Source organism: Dicentrarchus labrax, unplaced genomic scaffold, assembly GCF_905237075.1.
Source record: "Dicentrarchus labrax unplaced genomic scaffold, dlabrax2021, whole genome shotgun sequence".
Taxonomy (NCBI): Eukaryota; Metazoa; Chordata; class Actinopteri; family Moronidae; genus Dicentrarchus; species Dicentrarchus labrax.
The window spans coordinates 27,527,527-27,550,720 of NW_026136714.1; the positions used below are offsets into that span (position 1 = coordinate 27,527,527).

At 41.1% G+C, this 23,194-nt stretch overlaps 3 protein-coding genes across 3 annotated transcripts in view; 2 read left to right on the top strand and 1 right to left on the bottom strand.

Moving 5' to 3' along the window:
• Window positions 1–23,194, top strand: part of LOC127375919 (uncharacterized) — a 629,637-nt gene that overhangs the window by 64,291 nt on the left and 542,152 nt on the right. The gene's annotated exons all lie outside the window — the stretch shown is intronic.
• bcl2l16 (BCL2 like 16) lies at window positions 7,643–11,621 on the top strand. Its single transcript, XM_051422394.1, has 3 exons — window positions 7,643–7,849; window positions 7,937–8,535; window positions 11,110–11,621. The coding sequence occupies exons 2-3, from the start codon at window positions 8,053–8,055 to the stop codon at window positions 11,236–11,238; spliced, it is 612 nt and encodes a 203-aa protein (XP_051278354.1). The 5' UTR covers window positions 7,643–7,849; window positions 7,937–8,052; the 3' UTR covers window positions 11,239–11,621.
• Window positions 11,774–14,399, bottom strand: tubb2b (tubulin, beta 2b). Its single transcript, XM_051422343.1, has 4 exons — window positions 14,238–14,399; window positions 13,242–13,350; window positions 13,047–13,157; window positions 11,774–12,964 (listed from the first exon to the last, which is right to left on the bottom strand). Exons 1-4 carry the CDS (start codon window positions 14,292–14,294, stop codon window positions 11,904–11,906), a joined length of 1,338 nt encoding a protein of 445 aa, XP_051278303.1. The 5' UTR covers window positions 14,295–14,399; the 3' UTR covers window positions 11,774–11,903.

The following is a 23,194-nucleotide window of genomic DNA, read 5'->3' on the forward strand; positions in this document are numbered from 1 at the left end:
AAGCCCAAACATTAAAAATAATGTTATTTTAAAAAGTGTGCCACAAATCTATTAATTTCCACTAATTTCCTGAATCAACTAACCTTAACACTGTTCATTCCCAGCAACTTAATTCCCCAGATTTCCCCACTTTGTTTGACCAATCCCACTGCATCCAATCCAGTTGCAGGAGAGAACCATGAAGAATTGTTGGACTGTTACTAAGTCCCAGTTGGAAAAACATTATACCAAAGATCATTTATTTTCATTTGCTCAGTTGTTAAAATGGCAGGTGGATTTTTTGGGAAATTTGGTGGAGAACGCATTATGACTAGTTTAGGACTCAACACTCAAAGCTTAGGACTTAAAAACCTTCATTTGAACTCCAAAATCATTGATTTCATAATTTACAATGATGTCGAGGAACAGTTTAAAATTAAAATAATGAAAGATAAGAATCAAACAAGTATACAGATATAAAACAATTCATGTAAAACGAGTACAAGAGATTTTTAATGTCCTTTGTAAAGAATTCCAGGCAGTCTTGGGACTTGACTTGAGACTTACTTGTGACTTGCAAAACAATGGTTGGTTGCTGATTGCAACGCCCTCGCCTCACCCTCCCATCCAAGCGTGTAGGAGAAACAATGGCTGCCAATCTAAGGGATTTACAGCGTCACATGTCCCCAAGTGCTGGGGTCTTGCTATTTTATACACTGTGTGATTTTGGGCTGTTCCAGACAGAAGGGGACAGAAACATGATTAAATCTTTGGTTGGTATTCCAAAATAATGGTCCTACATTGAACGTCCACCGACAGACCAATCACAGCCTGCATAAAACTTTTCAGCTATGGAATTTCCGACTCCCACCCACATCCACACACCAACTGATCAGAGTACGCCATAGAATGATGCACATTATGCTGGCCAACATGACAATGCAAACATTGCTCTTGTGGTGCAACTTCAACACATCACCCACGAAAACAGGGCAGATGGATGACGTGAGTCCATGATGAGTCTCTTTTTGCATTTCCTCTTGTACTTACATCAGAGCACCACGCTTTACTTGGCTTTCATCGCACAACCTGACACGCCTCAACATATATATCGTACAGTCTGTGAACAAGATTCACTACACACATCTTGCAAAGTGTGACATGTAGTGAACTTGCGAGATCACTGTTGTTATTGCACAGCCTTGGAATCTCAGCTGCCGGTGAGATAAAAGAGATGTGCATTGATCAGCGACACTTGTGAACCCTGCTGATATATATTATGATCAATTTCAGCAAAACAAAACCAAAGTGAAATATTACTTATTGCACCTTTAATTCTTTGATGTACAAATGTTCCTGTAACTGCTGGATGGTTGTGTAAGTGTGGAAAGTTTGGGGAAAAAAAGTGTTATAGCAAAATATGGATGTTGTTTACTTTCTTTATAACAGACGTTGCAATTAACGAGAGACATTTGAAAGTCGAGCGGCTTTAATTTGAGATGCGGAAACACCACGACATTTCCTCCGGTCTGCATTGATCAGCCACACATGAGGAGAAAAAAAACATGTGCTTATGCGTCGGTAGAACAGAATAATACCACTTAACAATAGCAGCAGATACAGCTACTATCTAAAAAGCTTGTACAGCGTTAGCAGAGGGTAAATGGGAGCTGGAGAGTCTGGTGTGAATCGATAAAAGCCATCAAACACCTGAGGGGTCCCCCAATTTTCCCACAAACCACTCCACCCCCCGGGGCAGGGGGGAAACAATGGCGGGGCATCAATACCTACAATTGGGAGAAGGTGGGGCAGGAGACTGCGAGCAAACCACACAAGTGGGTCACCTCTCCTCCAGACAGCAAATGGGCGCACAATCGTTTGCATCAATTCAGTCCAGTGGGAGATGGAGGACAGGACAGGGAAGGGGTGCCATTAGGAGTGTATTGGTATAGAAGGTGGGCGCCGGGGAGGAAGAAGGGGTGTGGAGGTTTTTAAAGCAGGTAGAGATGGAAACACAGGGGGATATAGGTGTTTTCAATTACCCACAAATTCACAGCAATTTCCTCCTCTTTCTGACCACACCTCCCACTGCGAGGCTGATGGGAGTCCTGAACAAAGAGGCGTGGAGATCGCAATTGTTTGACTGTGGGTTGGTGGGGAGGAGCAGGAGGAGGTCGGTTTTCATCTGTCTGCCTTGTTCAACCTTTCTCTGTCACCTTGCAGCTTTCATTGGAGCCTTCTATTTTTTCTTTTTGCAATGGGTAGGAACTTCAAAGTGCATTTCAACTTCTGTGTAGATGTTGATAAGCCACTTCCTGAGAGCGAGAGATACTCTTATGCTGCTTAAAGATAACAACACACACACACACACACACACACACACACACACACACACACACACCCACACACAACATTGTTCCATTCAGCAGAACAAGGCCATGCCGATTCTGCTTTGCAAAAGTGGTTAAATTTGCTCTGTGGCAATGCACACCTCATCTCACTGATCGCTGTCGCCTTCAGTTAAAAACTCCTCTGCAGCTCTGCCATTTGCATTGTGTTCCTCTATTAGCAGTGCGGGTAGGTTTGTAATGCTTTGGATTAAATTATAGCAGACACTTTGTGTGTGGTGTCCTGGAGCAGATAGGTACCGACAAAAACACCTCAGCAGGGATGAAAATGACAGAAATGGAACCATTGTGTTCATTAGACAGAGGGGGGTGTGAACCGTGATAATAGCATCCACCCATGCAGGTCTGTCTGGCCCTTATCAACTCATTCTTTGTTGGGAGAAACTCTTATCCCCTGACCCAAGGTTAAAGCTGCGCTGTTGAATTATTGTTGATAATAGACTCTAATTAATTTACTTTTCCTCTCTGGTACATTTAAATTAACCAAAAGGAGAAAAAACTCAACAAGAGGTGAAGATTCAAATCTCAAAATAAAACAAAGTAAGCAAATATATAAATCAACTCAGGATGCATGTCAGACGAGGCTTGATGTCCAACCAGGCAACTGCTCTGGAATCCCAGAAGCCCCATGTTCACTCTACTGAGTTATCAACTAGTGGTAATTTGATTAACTGTAAATTTGTTTAGGGAAGTTCCTGGGCAAGATAATATTATTCTAGCATAGGAGTACTGTAAGGCTGAAACTATTATTATATTAATTATTGATGAATCTGTTCATTATTTTCTTTATTATTGGTTAATCATTTAGTATATACATTTTTTTAAAGGTCCTGTGAGTGACAGGATCTATTGTCAGAAATTGAGTATTCATAGTTATGTTTTCATTAGTGATCTGAAAATAAGAATGGTTGTGTTTTCTATGCTTAGAATAATTTGAAAGATTCAGAAATGATCAAAACTCTTGCTGATTATTTTTCTTTATTCAAGCATTCAGCTCTAGAGCACTGGTTATATTCTGAGAAAATAATGCAGCTGCAATGGGTGGGGGCAAGCCTTTAGCCATGCTAGCAGCATAACTTACCTCCATTGCCACCGTGAGGTTGATATTTGTGTCTTTGAGTTGAATGTCTCAACAATTATTGAATAGATTGCCATAAAATTTGTTGCACACATTTATTTTCCCAATACTTTGTTTTATGACTAAATACTCGCAAAGGCTAATGTCATTCTGACCAGCCTCAACTGTACTTTGTGTTTAGTGCGGATTAGCAAATGTGAGCATGTAATATGGTAAGCTAAAGATGGTCAACATCGTAAACATTATACCTGCTAACCATCGGCCTGTTAGCAATGTCATTGTGAGCAGGTTAAAACGCTAACTTTAACGCATTATTTCACAGCAAATGGAACGTGTGCTGTGTTAGCGACACCTGCAGGCGCTTGTGGAGCAACTCAGCTCTGAAAATGTTGGAGCACATTTTAATTTTTTTTAAAAACTGCTAATATTAGAAATCTACACAGTTGATTCCTTGCCTCAAAAATTCTCAGAAGTGAATTTCATGATGAAACAGAATTTGCAAAAAACTTCCTGTTGACTGTTGTGATCGTTCCAGTGCTTTGCATTGTGGGACACAGTAGGTGAGGTAGACAGGTCCGATGCATACTGAAGTCAGTCTGTATTTTTGGCATGCTGCAGATTTTGCTATTGTTTTGCATCCTGTGCACCACATTAGCCAAATCAGTACTGCTTGTGTAGGAGGCGGTCTAGCCTACAGCCTCAGTCTTGTTGGAGGAAAAGAGCTCCATGGAGTCAGGTGGCAACAGTGAGTTACAGCACATTTCCTGTTAATCTTGCACCTTCCTTTCCAATGCAACCGTCTGCACATCAAAAAGCTCTCTACAGGAGACAGGAAGTTTCCCCTGCTTGCAGATGTTGCCACATGCACATATGAGAGGCCTGATAGGAGCCTCTATCAACCATGTCACTTCCCCTGTTCCCTGGCTCAGCAATGAGGAACAACTAGGTAGCCATTTTACACACTCACTCTCATAGTGTATCTGAAGTGTCTGTGTGTGTGTGTGTGTGCGTGTGTGTGTGTGTGTGTGTGTGTGTGTGTGTGTGTGCGCGCGCGCAGGGGGTGGGTTAGGGTTCTTTCTGGATGGTTAGCCTTATCTTCCCTCCCATGCACATTCACAATATATGCTGCGCCAGATGGCCAGAGAACACAGAGCTGCTAATGGTACCACTTGATCATGTCTTTGCTCCACTATAAATCAGTATATTAACAACGTACATAAATGCCATACACGGAGCATTTGATTGATCCCCATGTGACACATAAAGCCATTTCATAAAAGGAGAGGAAACACTTAAAGGACAATGTAGATTCAGCCATGCGTGCCTGAGTGTTAGTCCGTGGCAGAGATCTCACAGGCATTATCCACAATTTAAATACATTTACTCCAATCTAATTACAACGGCTCCTCGTGTTTGCATTTACATATATTTTTAGTTTATAGAGAGGTGAAATGACTGATGAACATGTGGGAAGAGTTAATTGGCCTGCACGTATGACTCAACACTGAAATAGCTTTTATTTTGAAGTTCATTGTAAACAAGTGGTTGGAGTTCAAATCCAAGGGAGAGCTATCAAATTCCATGTGAGCCTGCCACAGCTCCAAGCACACACACGCATGCATGGGCACACACACGATGGTAAATGAAAGGTGGTGTGTCTCTAGTAATACATTACTGCTCCCATGTGGTGAAATACAAGACATGCTGCACTAAAGGATAACTTCACCCAAATAGGAAGACTAACATACTGGTATTTCTCCATGCAGATAGTTTTGGTCTGATTTTGAGATATCTGTCTTTAGATTTCTGCTCCACCCTAGGGTGGGAGGTGGCACACAAAGAATTGAAAAACAAGATTTAAAAAATAATAGGGAACGTGTTTTTTCATAATAACAGTCCTTGTGTTACTCCACAGTTCATCCACAGAACATATATGGTCAACAGTTTTCACTGGAGCTACTTTTTACTGAGGAAATTAATGAAAGACACATTTTTCAGGACTAAGAATGGATGTTGGAAAATTCTAATTCATATTAGTGTTATTAAATGATCCAGCTTAACTGGATGGCTTTGTCAAAAAATCTTGACTAAAATGAAGAAAGAAGAAATGTTTATAGATGAAAATACCCTTCCTCTATCAATCCGTGGATGAGAAAGAAGACTTAATGTACCTGTTTGATTTGTACTCACAGTAGGAAATGCACAGGTGGTAATTAACAAAATACAAATATTTCATTACTGTATTTAAAGAGCAACTAATCCCCCAAACCTCTGTATATGGGTATATATATATACATGTTTGGCTATACATGGCGATCACTCTACCACACACACTGGATAGTTAGCCTCTCTGAGCTGTTAGCTTAGCTAATGTGACAACACAGGCACACAGATACGGCCATGAATGTGCTTCTACTGAACTTTAACAGCTCCAGCAGACTCTCCATGTTTGCATTGTGTAGAGGGAGAGTCTGGAGAATCACTACTTCTACTTTTACCAGAGTCTTATTTTACACACGTATCTGTGTATACTTTGTATATATAAGTATACTTCTACTTGACTAAATTCCCAGGGTCCAAAAGGGTTGGTATTTGACAACCTGGGAATGAGATTCAACAATTAACTATCTTAGTCAGCTCTGATTGGTTGTTTTCATTCAGGCCCGTGGATTCTTGCAAATGCAATCAGGAGCACTAGGAGGAGCCAGAGGAACCTTGTTTTTAATTTTTTTTATTTCTTTTAACAGATTGTCTGTCTCATGTACAATATATATAGTGATATATCAGAATATAGTTAAAGTTTCAGCAAATATGAGAGAAAAAGTGTTTAAAAAAAAGAAAGCTACTACTGCAGCTTTGATGATGGCTCTGTTTCAGTGGAGTGGTTGCACAACATACATTTTGACTGGTAAAACACAGTTGGACTTAATAACTGTAACAGTGGCTCATTTCTATTAAGTGTCCCAGTGACAGTGACAGTGAGAAGGCATGCACAATAGCAGGATCTCATCCAAGTGAAATGCAGCTATCATTAATACACCTGTGAGTGGCACGAGAGAATGTCCGTAACGGCAGTAAGCCATGTCATTGTGACTGAGCCAGTGTGACCAATAACAGGAACAATATCTGAAACTGAAGCAGCTAATAGAATTCAGCCATCATGCAGGTTATTATTATTTACACCACTTACATGTCAAAATATCTTCTGTGAAAAAGGTCTTTAGCTTTGTTAGCAACTAGCCTTATTGGCTAATATCCCATTTTTGTGTATAGATAACAGTGAGGAACAACCTAAGGCATGCATTACATGGTTGATCTCACAAAGGTGAAGGGAACAATGGGCTACTCCAAAAAGTACTTCATGTCTGTGTGCAATTAATATCCAGTTCCTCTACCGACGTCAGTTACCTGAAGTTACCATTTCACATTTTGTTCTATGTTGTTTTCTGTTTTGTGCTATATTTACTAATCATCTTATATTATAAAATGTTTTTCACTACTGAAAAAAATAATTGATGTCAACAGATTTCATAGAGATGATTCCTTTTGTTTGAAAGTAGTTCCAACAAACACTATTCACAGCAAGAGTAAATTCTTCAGAGTAACAAGGACACTGTTTTACATTTGTTGTTTTACGTTTATGCTGTGCGCATCACAAGTGATATCACATTCACCTCCATTGTATAGTGGTGGAGGCGTAAATCTCAGAGACAGATGTCTCAAAACCTGGACAATTAAACCATCTGCATGACTACACTACTAGCTGTAAGTGAGAATTTATTGATTTTATTCAAACTGATTCTTTAAAACCTCATTTGTATTCAAAGTTGTTAGAAAGAGTGTCCAAATTATTCAGGAGAATAAGCTCATGGGCAAAATTATGATTCATTTAGTTTAAAGCTCACAAACGCAATATAATATAATATTGGAAATATGGTATCATGAATGCTCAAAATACAGACACAATGACTTAAATGAGACAGAAAAGAGGTCATATTCCTGTACATTTCTTATAAGTGATGAACAACCATTCTTAGTATGTGCATGATGTTGATACCTCACTGAAAGCTGTATCCCATCATCATTTGATCGTTTGCTCTTGTAAAGCTAACCTGTTTCCCTCTGTGTGCAGCCCCTCTGTGCTGTGTGTATAGCCCTGCCTCCTGTGTTGGAATGGTGCTGTGTGTCAGGACGGGCCTGATTTTGCACGAGAGGTTGGAGATCAGTGTCAGTTTCCAACAAGAGCTCTATATTTAGCTGGCAAGGGGGGACTGGGTGACCCAGTCTGACTGCAACACATACTGAACGGACACACTCCTCTGGACTCCACCACTCTTTCTAGCTGTTTCTTTTTTATCGGTGAATGGTGTTTCTTGAAGAAGAGGTGAGTTTTAAAGACTCACATTATTTTCTGCATGTTTGTCCTTCTCTTCTCAATGCTGTGATTTTTTTTACAATTTCACATTAACAGCATCCCCACTTCACCATGAGAGGCTGATGTGACTCAGAGAATGAATATGGTGCTGTCATCTGTGGCCCACTGAGAGTACAGCTCGGTGATTAGCAAAGTGGCAATTAGCAGCGACCATGTGCCAGTCTGAGGTGCCAGAGGCCAGACTGGGCCTGAACAGTCCTGACCCACTAGTGAGAGAGGCTTTCTTGATGGCCCATGACTACATAGACTATGTGACCACAGGGGGGGCAGATGGCACCGTGGGCCCGGCCCCTACAGCCTGCACCGCGGCCCTGCGCCACGCCGGAGACGAGCTCCTCACCCGCTTCCCCATCTTCTTCAGGCGCTGGCCTCGTGTCTTCCAGGACGTGACAGAGAACACGGCCTGCTCCATGCTAGTGAGCATCCTGGACGAGCACTTCTTCCCCCCCATCCCTGGGGGGCGGCGCAGGGACCTGGCTTGGAGCGCGGTGCTGTCAGTGTACGTGCTGGCTGGGCAGATGGCCATGCATTGCCACGAGAAGGGCATGGTGGTGATCCTGCCACGCCTGAAGGAGTGTGTGGGGGCCTACGTGGAGAGGGTCATCTGCCCTGAGATACGAGAAAAGGGAGGATGGGTAAGTGTTCACACCACATTTACATCTACAGAGTGTAAACATATGCAACCACAATACCATTCTACATGATATATTTTTAAATAACTAACTCAATTCAAATTGAATTGAAGTGAAACCCCTGCAACCCTGCTCCATGGCGTCCACCACCACAACTATAACAACAGCGATGAACGATGTTGTTGGCATGACTTTCAGAGCAATCTGATGATCTTGTGGTATACAACCTATTAAATGCCTTTGTACTAAAACCTGTATAATTAAAAATGGGCAAACAGGTAGAGTGTGGGTGGATCTGAGGCTGGCTGAATGAAGCCCGGTTACTGAAGACAGCGGCCTGTGACAGCACTCACCTGTCACTCAAAGTGGCCATTCCCTTAATTATGCATAACTCTAAGCCATGATATAATTTAAACAGGTGAGTTATATATAAATACCCCCCCTGTACATTTGTCATTAACAGGGAAATGAATTCAATTTAATTCAATTCAATTTTATTTGTATAGCGCCAATTCATACAGAAGTTATCTCAGGACACTTTTCAAATAGAGCAGGTCTAGACCGAACTCTTTAAAACATAATTTACAGAGACCCAACAGTACCACCATGAGCAAGACCTTGGCGATGGTGGCAAGGAAAACTTCCTTTTAAGAGGCAGAAACCTAGGACAGACCCCTTGGCTCTAGGTGGGGGGTCGTCTCAACCAGTTGGGGTGACAGAGAGAGAGAGAGAGAGAGAGAGAGAGACAAAGGTGCACAGCAACAACAGTAGCAACAACTACACTAATAGTAGTGACTGATGATGATGAACATGAAGAAGATAATGACGACAAAGACAACAACGATTTTAAAACCAAATTAGCTATAGAGACCAAAATCGTTTTTGTACCAGGCTGTAAACATGTTTATTTCTGCTGTAAAGTTGGACATTTTAATATAGGGCCTTATGGAGATTGACTCACTACTGGAGCCAGTCTTAAGTGGCCATAAGAGGAACTGCAGCTTTTGTTACTTTCATTTGCCAGCCATGGAGGATGCCACTTTGTAAAAGCTCACTTCTTTCAAACTCCATGGGCCTGGTTTTAACATCTGTTTAAAAAAATGTGTGGTCTGCATGCTTTGGCAGAGAATACTCAATTTCACTTCAGTCATTTTCTCAGACTTGACAAAGTTCCACTGGAGACTGGGAGGATGTGATTGAACTGTTTTCACAGGCTGTGCTATACTTCCTGTGATTAGTCAGTTGACCTTAACACATAAAATCAGTTCAAACACCCAGTTCTGCCAACTGGAATCTATTCATTTTGACAAATCCAGAGTTTGTGAAATTCAGGGTTGCAAAAAGAAATTCCACTTTCTATGCTGTAGTCAATCCCATGGTTGTTTCACAAGTTTAAAAAAAGTAATGCATTACTTAAATAATATATTTCTTTTGGGTAACAACCCCAACACTGCTCACCAGGCCCCTAGTATCAGTACGCACTGCAGACTACACATTGCATTCATTATTATTTCCCCCGAGTTTGGTGATAATATCTGGTCCTTGTTTTGCTGTGTGTGTGTGTCAGTTTGTGGTATTTGGATTAAAGCATAAATTTATTTAGGAATATGCTCTGAAGCAGTGGTTCCCAACCTGGGGAACATAGGGTTTGCCAAAGCTTCATGTGGGGTCACAAGGCTTCTTAATTTTAAGGGATGTAGGAAAACTTAAAAAATACATACAGTATAATATGACATATGTTCATGACATAATGTCAGCATTTTGTTCATTTCTGTGAACAAAAGTAAATGTAAATTGTCTAATAAAACAATGGATAAATAGAATACTTAATTTGTCAAATAAGAAGCCTATCAGGTATTTGGTATGATTGTTAAAAATTATTTATAATTGTATAAAATGTTCCCTAAAGGAAATAATCCGCTCAGAATTCATCCAAATCGCTGGTTTTAAACAAACTTCCCGCAGTTACTTTGTTCATTGAACAGTTTGGAATATAATATGAAATATACATAAAATATGTCACTGTCAGTTTACTAAATGATAGAAAAAGGGGTCCCTTAAGGAAATAGGTCGGGAATCACTGCTTTAAAGCATAACAATAAATAACTATAAAACTAGATTTCAAGTTGAGGTAATGTTGCATTAAGGCTCCTATTGTTTCAGTTACTATCTGTAATGATGCATGTTTTCAAATTCATTTTCAGTTATACAGCAAACTGTCTGCTTTACCTGGTTGCTAACCCAACCCTGAAGGCTGTACATGAACATCCTTTTTTAAACAAGATGCCATTAGAAATGCTGGTTTCTAGTGACTGTTAAAACACAAGTTGTATCTAAATTGACAATTATTTTCACAAGATACGAAAAAATAAACAAATTTAATTTCTGGAAAATTTTGAAATGTGAAACCTAATGACCGCTCCGATCAAATGTAAGTGCTCTGTTACTGCACTGAAGAGAGAAGGTGCTTTAAAGAAAGTGTTTATATGGGATCATAATGGTGTACCCTTTGTACAAGACATCCTATTACCACAGAACATATTGTACTTTATATTGTACTATTTATCTTTCTGACAGAGTGGATTTGTGTCACGCTTTGGAGAGAAGCCGGGCTTGGAGGGCCAGGTGAAGAAAGTGTGCTGTTGGACACTGTTGGCATTGGCCATAAGCATCCTCACCTACTGCTTGTGGAAACGCATGGTTTAGCCAACACTGCCCCCTAGTGACCACAACCTGTAACTCTTCAGGAGGGAGCCACCATATTAAAATCTCAGTGAGGTATTTTACAATGTATCTTTTAATCCTGTAGGAACTTCTCAATAATAACCCACACAGTAATTCATCACAGCATATCCAATGTGCTGCTAGCAAATGGACAAACATGTGGAACCAGCAACATTAGGTGTTTCAGCCATTCCTACCGTCTAAAGTTGTTTGTGCAGCAGTATATGAACTTTGACCAGGTATTGTAAATTAATCTGCACTGAGCTCAGAGTCTGGATTACAGATCATGAACTGTTTATCACCATTTGTATTCAGTTCAATGAACACTGTTTGAAACAACTATAATAAAGCTCATTTCAAAAGTTTTACAAGTTATGAATCTCATTTCTGGCAAAATACCAAAGCAACTTCACTTTATGTATAGTGCAGTGCATCTTCTAAAATAAAACCTCAACTCTTCACTTGATCACTGTAAGGTATAATACAGTGACCTAGTCAGAAATACCAGGAAGCAAACTATTTTTGCAGAAGAATTTTATTAACATGAACAGCAGACAGAACACTGAAAACTGGAAAAGACTTGGAACGTTGTTTAGAACATTTCACGGCAAAGATTTAACAGCAGAGCTTTATCAGAAATGGTACATTTAGGCCAGCTCCTCCTCACCCTCCTCCTCAAACTCTCCCTCCTCCTCAGCAGTGGCATCCTGGTACTGCTGGTACTCAGACACCAGGTCGTTCATGTTGCTCTCCGCCTCGGTGAACTCCATCTCATCCATACCCTCGCCGGTGTACCAATGGAGGAAAGCTTTGCGCCTGAACATAGCTGTGAACTGCTCAGAGATGCGCTTGAACAGCTCCTGGATGGCCGTGCTGTTGCCGATGAAGGTGGCAGCCATCTTGAGGCCACGAGGAGGAATGTCGCAGACAGCGGTCTTCACGTTGTTGGGGATCCATTCAACGAAGTAGCTGCTGTTCTTGTTCTGCACATTCAGCATCTGCTCATCCACCTCCTTCATGGACATGCGACCACGGAAGATGGCAGCCACTGTCAGATAGCGGCCGTGGCGTGGGTCACAGGCAGCCATCATGTTCTTGGCGTCGAACATTTGCTGGGTGAGCTCTGGCACAGTGAGTGATCGGTACTGCTGGCTGCCTCTGCTTGTGAGGGGAGCGAAGCCTGGCATGAAGAAGTGCAGACGGGGGAATGGAACCATGTTTACAGCCAGCTTCCTCAGGTCAGCGTTGAGCTGTCCGGGAAACCTCAGGCAGGTGGTGACGCCGCTCATGGTGGCAGAGACCAAGTGGTTGAGGTCACCGTAAGAGGGGGTTGTGAGTTTAAGGGTGCGGAAACAGATGTCGTACAGGGCCTCATTGTCGATGCAGTAGGTCTCATCTGTGTTTTCTACAAGCTGGTGGACTGATAGTGTGGCGTTGTAGGGCTCAACAACTGTGTCTGATACTTTTGGGGAAGGCACCACGCTGAACGTGTTCATGATGCGGTCGGGGTACTCTTCACGGATCTTGCTGATGAGCAGGGTGCCCATACCAGAGCCTGTACCACCACCCAGAGAGTGTGTCAGCTGGAAGCCCTGCAGGCAGTCGCAGCTCTCTGCCTCCTTCCTCACCACATCCAGGACAGAGTCCACCAGCTCCGCACCCTCAGTGTAGTGACCCTTGGCCCAGTTGTTGCCAGCACCACTCTGGCCTAAAAGACAAGAAACAAGATCAAGTTTCACAGCATTCATGGTGCATTGTGAGCAGCTGAACATTTCTGCACAAATATTTACCGAAAACGAAGTTGTCTGGTCTGAAGACCTGTCCGAACGGTCCAGACCTCACAGAGTCCATGGTGCCTGGCTCCAGATCGACCAGCACTGCGCGGGGCACATATTTGCCACCTACAAAAAGCACAGAAGATATGAGGGGAAATGCAAAAAAGGACAGTAGTTTAAGCCGATGACTCAGATCTGCTTTAGACTTACCTGAGGCCTCATTGTAGTAGACATTGATCCTGTCCAGCTGCAGGTCACTGTCACCATGGTATGTACCAGTTGGGTCGATACCGTGCTCATCACTGATCACCTCCCAAAACTGTATAAAGAGAAGAAATGTTGAGTATGCAACCCTTTGTTAGCTCTGAAGCTAACTACTATGACTAAGCATCAACCTCCATTAATCTGTTAATGGATGTGCGTTTTATTAGTTTATTTAAATGTTAATCTTAGTGTTTATTTAACAGTAGACTTAATTTTCCCGCCGTGTTGGGTTGGGCGCGCGCGCCCTGACCCCCTATTGGCTGCGACTCATGGGTTATGAATTTGAAAAGTCCTAGCGACGTCACTAACCGCCAATACCGCCTACTTCAGGCAGACGCCGGCGCAGTTCAGAGAACGTTGCCAGGTAGGCCTCAGTGTGCCGACAAACCGTTGCAAAAAGCCATTTTATTAATCTTGACAAAAAAGGAAAAACGTTTTTCCATTTTAAGACACACCCTTCTACCGCTCTTAAAACCTTATAGGAATAACGGGCCGTTTCTCAATCGAGATCCTCACTTCCTTTTTTTCGCATTGCAGTAAGGGTGGCTAGTTTTCTACCGAACGAACAATGGCGATGTTAAGAGTTGATCAAGGTAAACACCATTAATATCGTTTAAACTGACATTTAACGGTTTTCAGATATATGCGCCAACAGATAGACTAAAATGATTAACAGAAAATCTTATGCCAAAATATGTTGAAATTGTTTTTATTCGTATATACTTCGACGCATTGCGTCCTTTAAGACAAACCAACAAGTAATTCATTTAAAATTAAACGTTTAAAAGGCAATTTAAGCAAGTAGGACACATTGGTATTCCCAGGGTGTGGTTTCTGGGACGCCTATGGGTACAAAGCACCGGCTCCAGGAGCAGAGAACACGGTGTTCTTGAATAAAATGACTCGTTTTAGTTCTCAAAAGGCATATATAATCTTACTAACCTTGGCACCAATCTGGTTTCCGCACTGGCCGGCTTGAAGATGCACAATTTCCCTCATTTTTCTTTCTGGAGGTAGACTGGACCTTTCAATGAATGACTTCGATTTTCTTTATGTGCGTGCACAACGGCTCAACTCCCTGCTTTATACTACGAATGAGCCCGCCCCCTGCTCTTGAGCTCTAATTTCTATTGGCTCATTCGCCCAAGCTTGCTTTACAGACAAAAATTTAGACCAATCAAATGTTCAGAGTCTCATCCGCGATTGGTTAAATCCGTCTGCCAGTCACATTCATCTTAAACGTGTGACTAACGTATAATCTGTAGACGTTGGCCTACTTCCCTCATGATGGCGGAAAGGAAATGCGACACTGACAACAGATTTTATAATGCGTTTCACCGCCGCCTGTTAGAGTCTGCTAAAGACAATGAAACGTTTTATTTCGTCGATCAGGGGAAAATATTGTGATTTGATCGGTTATAAGGCAATAACCCTAGTTAACTGTTAGCTAACCACAATCCACGTGGCTGACTAGGAATACAATGGTCCAGTTAAGATGAAGTTTCACTGGCGTAAACTGTCGCAGGACCGGTGTGGATACAGAAGTGATTTTCAGTCATGTGCCTGTTAGGCCAGGGAGTCTGCAGCTTTTCATTCCAGCCAGCTAATTTCACTTATTAATTCCCCTTTCTCTGGTTCACTCCGTGGTAATGAGCTGCAGTTTGTGTGGGATGGAAAGCTACATTCTTGGCCTTGGTGATGCATGATTGAAACCACTAGACAATACCAGCATATTTACAAAAAGGCTCAATGAATAAAGACAGTAGGCTCAGGCCTATAAGATTATCAACAAGGCAGAGAACCAAAAAGAGCCCTGTAGTACAGATAATGCAACAATAATGTGTTATGGTGAAGTAACAGTAAAGACAAATTTAATGAATTGATTAAGAATCAAGAAATAAGGTATACAGGATGGGCATTACACCAAACCTAGTCCATGTAACGCCCTTTCCTCCAGTCTGATTGTAGGCTTTTAACCTGTCGGGGCTTTTCCCCACCTCAGACAGAGCATCTTGCAGATTCTTAAGATACGGTATATAATAGAAATAGAATTCAGCTTCAATGCAGCATACATTGCTGACTCAGACACTGGAAGTCTGTACACACATGTTTGTATTGTATTGTACGCTGTAAAACGCAGTTGTGGAATGAGGGCAGGTGGGCTTATTAATAGTTAATCTGAATGTCGGGCAAGAATGTGGCTGTGACGCCAGGCTCCTGCACTGTGCAGTTGCCACGGCTGTGTCCCGGCGACCGAGGAGGGGGAAACATCACTCCCAGGTGGTTGTCGCCATGACGATAAGGCTTTCCCAGTGGGTGTTGTGGACTTCGGTGCGTTAGTACAGGGCTTCAGCTTTCCATGGGCCTACTCAGCCTTTAGCACAGTAAATATACATAGAGCATGCCATACATTTTTGAATAGATTAGTTGTTGTGCAGACCAGTAAAGGGTTTTGTGGGGGTTTATGGATAGTAATTCATACAGTGTATCTCATTAAATGTAAAAAGTGTTATTCATATTCACTGAGCCTGGGCCTGGGTGTTGTCACAGGAACACCACTGCTATGCTTATCATACCATACAGTATGTAGGTCATTTTCATAGTCTCTACTGTGTGTGCATTGTAATTTGACACACAAAGGCCTCCTCTGTATGCTCCATGACAGAGCTATGTCACAGAGAGGATGAGTCAAGCAAATATGACCAGCTAGCTTGTACCATAGCGCTATTCCCCCCTCTATATTGGCAATTGTTTTGAGGTGTACTTGCTCAAACTGTAGGACAAAATATGTCAAGTGGACATGCAGACATTTGGTTAAACTGACCCACAATGTTCAGCCCTGGTACCTGGTACCACTGTAATCAGTGTTTAGCACTCCAAAGGCACCACCAGGCTTCACAACCCCAGCTACACTGCTGAGGTTACCAAATTCCTCACTAGCTCCAGGGAGGTTGCTCCGTCACTGCAGCCTGAAAAAGGATGTGCTCTATTCACACACCACAACCAGGTTCTTTAAAGTAATTCCTATAGTCAGCCTGTTCTTTTTCAATATTTAACCAAGACCACAGAACAAATTTCAAATTGTCCAGGCCCATCAGCCCTGCAGTATCACAGAGCAGGGCAGCTAGACCACCAATTCTGAATGGGAACAATAGACTGTATAATTAATTATTATTAAACTTTTTTTTTTCATGTTTGATGTTGTACATCGGGGGTCCTCAACATTTTTCATTTTTCAGGACCCCTTAGCTGATAGTGCAGGAACCTCCTACAACAGGGATCTCAAACTGCCAGCCATTTCAGGCTCTCCATCCCCCTCCCTCCGGCTCACAACCTGATTAAAAAAAAATATGAGGCAAGATGATTATGGTTTTTATTTTATTTGAAATTTATTTTTTATTCTCTAGTTGTTTCATATCAGTTTAAACTACCCCTTCATGTGTTTTGTTTGGTGCAATAATGATGAAGGTCAAAGAAAGAGCAGGTTTCAGGCCTTCATTTGGTGTTTGACTGATGGTAATATAAAAATGTATAGACTACTTTATGTTATTAAGGGAAATATAGTCAGAATATTGAGCTTTCTTTTAGTACTTGAATGCAGTGGCCCACCTATGAGCTAACAATACCACAGTGGCCCCAAGTCATTTTTCGGCATGTATTTTAATTAATTTGTGCACTGATTGAGTTTTCCATTTTTCTGATTTACATTACATGGCCAACCTGAACATAGTATGTGGACACCCAAATATTACACATATGTGATTGTGCACATTTCTTCGCATAACCATGGGCATTAATATGTATCCCAAATGTGTTGGGACCAAGACAGTAAAGACAGTCTATTTGTATTTTGTATATACCATAAGGAACATCATGTAACAGTATTGTTAAAATCTGCATTCAGATAGGAATTTGTCCAGTTTGGTTCATGAAAGACTACCTGCAAAATTGTACTTTATATTAAATGCTTATTTAAGCAAAAGTTTGCATGCCAAGTAAGATGGTTATATGATGACTATTTACCTCATAAACATTAGCATGTGTTAGCATGCTTACATTAGCATTTGGCTCTAAGCACTGCTGTACTGTACAGCTTCACAGAACTGCTAACATGGCTGGAAAGACTCTTGTTAAGACTAAATTTGACTGTTTTTGGCAAAGAACTAAAATAAATTGATCAAATGAAATAAATTTAACAGTCTTTATGAAACAGTCTCAGTTTAATACTGGTGCCTCTATGTGACCTACATAAGCAAATGAGACCATCAGTGATATATTGGCTATTTCTGTATGGTAATTCTTAATGACTGCCACCAGGTCAGATTCGGTCAGATTCCCCTTGAAATCAATGAAACAAGGCAGAGGAAACACTACTGCTGTTGTCCAAAGGAGTCGTTAGAATCGACACCAAAGGACATTTTCTTGTTGCCGCCTCAAGCAAATGTTTGCATGCTAAGATATATGATGATCCTAAACATTAGCATTGTCATGGGCATGTTAGCATGCTGACGCTAGCATTTAGCTCAAAGCTGTGCTGTATTGTAGGCTACAGCCTTGAGCTGCAATCATGGCTTTAGAGCAGGGGTCTCAAACTCAAGTTGTCTTGGGGCCACTGCTGGTGTTGTCATCTCAAGGAGGGTTTCTATACATTTTATCATCATTTGATATCATTTTTGTTGTTCACAGCCATACAAAGAAAGGTCTGAAACTTGCTCTCGTCAACTGTTTGCATGCATTTGCAGGGACGAAATAAATGTTTATAAAGATAGTATTGTGTTTTTATTTTAATTATATATGAAGAGGTAATTCAATTTATATGAAACAACTAGAAAAAACACACAAAAAACCCAACAATCTTGCTTGCCTGATTCTGTTTTATTTCTGACATCATGCCGGAAGGAGGGGGAGGGGGGCAGAAATGAATTGAAAAAAGAAATGAAAGGAATTTAGCTGTCTTCATACCAGGCACCAGATCATAATGTCGGCAGATAAAAATTAAATGTTAAACGTAGTACAAGGAGTTTTTAACGGGTTATGAATCTACCTTTCATACTGATGCCTCTGTATGACCTACATGAACAAAGAAGACTTTCAGTGAGACGATTTCTTAATTTGTCCACAAGGGCTGCTAGAATCAACACAAAATGAATGTTCTTTGTTGCTGCTTTAAATGAACAAAATGGAAAATTCTGTGGTTTTGTCGGATTTTACATTATTTGCTAGTCAAAACATTCTGCTGGCAGGACTTTGGATCCATTAACTCTAAGTATTTCTAAAGTCCTGCAAACAGCGAGTAGATAATGTGACTTTACTGTGTTGCATGTAAGCATATTCCAGTATTAACTGGTCAGACAGCATGAGTTTGTTACAGACAGCCTCAGGAGTCTGCACATTGTCTTTGATCTCAGTCATTTTTGTTCCTCCCCAGTCTGTTGCCTTTGTGCTATTACAGATCAATAATTCATTGATCTCTTTCTTTGGGGGGATGAGGCGTGTGCATTGAGTGGTTTGTGGTGACAGCTTGAGCAGGTCAGTTTGAGCTTAATGCACGCAAAACCTTTCAGCGCACTGGGAGGAGATTTTGCTGTTTAATGCTTTTTATGAGTACAGTAGCTCATGATGAAGCACTTCCCACAGTGTGCTTACAGTACACTACCACATATACTGTCTCTGTGAAGCCCTGCTGAACTGGTGCTGCTTGCCATGACTCAGCATCTCTCAGGACACTGCAGCATTCAGCACTCTGCCTCCAGCAGCTAGATCAATATTACAAAAAGGAAACAGATGCTGCTGGGAGGGACACGCCCGCATCAGTCCTGCTCGGAGGTTATAGTGCTTTAACAAGATTACCTGTGATGTCACTGATGTAATTTGATCATAAGATATGTCCACTTAAGAAAACCATAACAGACACTCTCTAACAGGAAGGAAATCTGGTAGAGAACATAGGAATGGAACTAACCATTTAAAAAATGTACCAAAGTACTGCACAGGAGAATCATATAGCGAGTGCAGCCTTGTTGCTATGGAGCGTGTGACATGGGAAGTAACAGCGACCAGAGTGAGCCAACCAGCCACGAGCAGCTGCTGTCAGACTCCATTTGTGAAAGTTTCTGTGTGGTACCTGTGTTGCAATGTCATCTAAGCTAGTGGCTCAGAGAGGCTAACTCCTCGGTGTCTGTGGGGGGAGTGCGGCTACAGGCCGCAGAGCTGGGCGGGGTTTTATAGGGGGGGGGGGATCTTCCTCCAGATCAGCCAATAGTGAAATTAAATGGCTGTAGCTGGGTTTCAACCAGTATAGGGAGGTCACTATTTGTATTTATAGCACAATATGTAGAATTTAAATACTTGGTTAAGTCTATTTATTTGCACATTAAGTATATATAGAGACAATATAATTTAAAATAAAATGAACAATGTGCAGGAGAGGTTTGAAGCCCATAATAGCTAATCTTAAACAAAGATTGTGTCATACAACATTCATGCAGCTGACAGACAATATTGATAGAAATGTACAATTATTTTACCATAATAATGTTTACCAGATGAAAATGCTTTATATTGAGATCAGAGAACTGTTATAAATCTTTGCTAATTAGAGAACCTTTCAGATGGTTTTCAATAAAGTTAATGTAGTTATTGATTGTAGTGATGGAAGTAGATAGTTCCAAAGAGATGGTCCTCTGTATTTAAATGAATACTGATTAAGGGAAGTGCAGCAGTACAGAAGATGAAAGTGTCTTCTTGAGTGAATGTCTGAGGAAAGAAAGAAATTCATATTAATTAATAATTTTCACAAAATTGTCAAGATTTGCACCTGAATCAATTTCCACTCATGTTGGATCTTCATTAATGTGCACTGTGCTGTAGCTACCAGCACGTCACTTCAGATCATCAGAATAGAGCAAATTATTACCGTCTCATTCTGTCAGTGTCAGTGCTCAAGGAAGTACAATGCAGCCAGCAATTACAATGTGCAAACAGTTGCAATTGCATATAGATAAAGTTGAATGAATGTTATCCTGTGATGTACAGGATGAACAATATACAGTAGAATCTAACAGTAACAATGGTATGTATTGGAGAATAAATGTGTGATAAATGTGCTCCACTTTGGAAGCGGAAAAAAAGTAAGCTCCTCAAATCATAACATCCTGATGCATAAATTGAATTTTCATCAATCAGTAACAAAAGGACCCAAGTACATTTAATTGAAATATCTTTATGAAGAACGTGATCTGCTTAATAAAATAATCATACAGGCACAGAAAATCACAGACTGCCTTTTGAGGACGATGATACACCAGCTGGGGGGAATGGTCTTCCAGTGTGAGACTGGTGCGGTTATATAGATATTGTGGGGAATGGGTTATCGGGGTGGACAGGTGTTAGACAGGAACAGCTGGCCCCGTGTACAGTATGCCTGCAGAGAGAACCACTGATTCACTCTCATATCAGGTTACTGACTCCCCTGCAGACGCATTCAGACAGTCTCACATTCTGCTGCAAACCACAACACTTTCAGGCCACAGACATACATTAGACACAATGATCAAAGTGTGTCAGGTCAAACTGTGTTTGTTTGACTACAGGTTACACCCCAAGCTGGCTTTGTAAAAGACACTGGGAATTACAATAGCTCAGCTGGGAAAAAAAGCAGAATGAATAGACTTGTGACAGAGATGTAACCAGGTTATAACCTGGTACTGATATTTGGATTCAGGCCACTGACAGAGGTTTTTTTGAAACAGTATTTAGATGTACATTATAACCAGTACTGCCCAACAAAGCCAAAATACATTGACGCATTGGTCAAAATTCTATTGTCAGAAATGGAATATAGTATTCATAGATATGTTTTCATTAGTGTATACCTGAATATAAGAATCTTTGTGTTTTTGTTACCTTAGAATGAGCTGTATATATCTACAGAGGGAGTGGGTCCTCTTCTATGGAGTCTGCTAAGTTGAACCAATATGCTTCTACAGTAGCCCATAATGGACAAACCAAACACTGGCTCTAGATAAGACCTTTTGCAGCCATGTAGTGTCTCCTGCTTGGACCGGCAGAGTGAGGCGAGGGGTTTTTAATCTGCAGCGTTACCACTAGATGCCACTAAATACACACTGGTCCTTTAAGACTGGAATGTGACATCTGTTAAAACACATGTCATAGAAATGTATAATTTCTGTAAAAAACATGTTTTACAGCACTTGCAGTAACTACACAGAAGCTTCCACATTACTGCACTGCAACAGACATAAGCTAGCTGGGGTGCTAGCTTGAGCCAAAACTAAAACCAAATGTATATATTTTTCCCTAGCTGTTATCTGTGAAACAAGGCAGAGGAAACACTACTGCTGTTGTCCAAAGGAGTCGTTAGAATCGACACCAAAGGACATTTTCTTGTTGCCGCCTCAAGCAAATGTTTGCATGCTAAGATATATGATGATCCTAAACATTAGCATTGTCATGGGCATGTTAGCATGCTGACGCTAGCATTTAGCTCAAAGCTGTGCTGTATTGTAGGCTACAGCCTTGAGCTGCAATCATGGCTTTAGAGCAGGGGTCTCAAACTCAAGTTGTCTTGGGGCCACTGCTGGTGTTGTCATCTCAAGGAGGGTTTCTATACATTTTATCATCATTTGATATCATTTTTGTTGTTCACAGCCATACAAAGAAAGGTCTGAAACTTGCTCTGGTCAACTGTTTGCATGCATTTGCAGGGACGAAATAAATGTTTATAAAGATAGTATTGTGTTTTTATTTTAATTATATATGAAGAGGTAATTCAATTTATATGAAAAAACTAGAATCATATTGATTGTAAAATAAATGCCAACAGATGGTAGACATATACCATCTCTCTATAAGTAAGGGCACATTAGCCAGATACATACGTATTTGAAGTGATGGAAATAAGCAGCAGATTTGCCCTGCTGTTGAATAATACAGAGGGAGAAAAGCCCGATCCCTCCATTGATTTCCCCCTATCTCTTGCTATGCGTGATGTGCCTTTAAGAGGGCTGTGTCTGTTTGGCTGCTCTCCAGAGAGTTGAGTCAAGTCCATTTGATGCTAATACAGCCAGACAGTCACCAGCAGGCTATGCACAGCCACAGCCCCACAGTGTACTGAGGACGACGGTCAGCGTGGTGCAGGGGAAGTCCACCATGCATCCTGCTAACACAGGATATCATATTACAAGAATACATCAGTGTAATAATGTTGGGGTGTTGCTGCAGGCCCAGCTGGCTGCACTTGGGGGGAGGGTGTAATTCTACTGTCTACATCTCTGGGACTTGATTGTGTGTGTAATTAGGATTCTGTGACCCTCAGTGTTATAGTGTGTATCTGTTTAAACGATGAGCTTAAACCATATCTTATTCATCACCAAAATGTTATCAGCAATAAGACTGGCAACCTTTAATGGTCTTAGGACTGCATTGCAGCCTTCCTGGCAGCTGGAGGCTGAGAAATCACTTCCATCATATTAGGACGCCAGCAAATGGGCGGGATCAGGAAACAGCAGGGTTTATGGGAAATGTGGTTTTAATTAGAGACAGACCATTCACAGACAGGAAATGTATTCACGCTTTGAGTCACTGAGTGCATTCACATGTGATAGAAGTAAGAAGTAAGCTAAGCTAACATAATGTAATCCTCCAAAACATCAATCTATCATTCCCATGAATTAAGCCCAACTCAAAAATGTATTATTGTAGTAATAACTCAGTTGTTTTGATTGAACTTAAATCTGTGCAGTATTTAATTATTGGTGATTTAATTCCAGTGTGTTCCATTAACTCATTTTGATAATAAATTAATTGTGAATTGTTTTTTTTTTTAAATTTTTTTTATCATATATCAGCTGTTTTGACAGGTAATTCTTTAGTGGAAG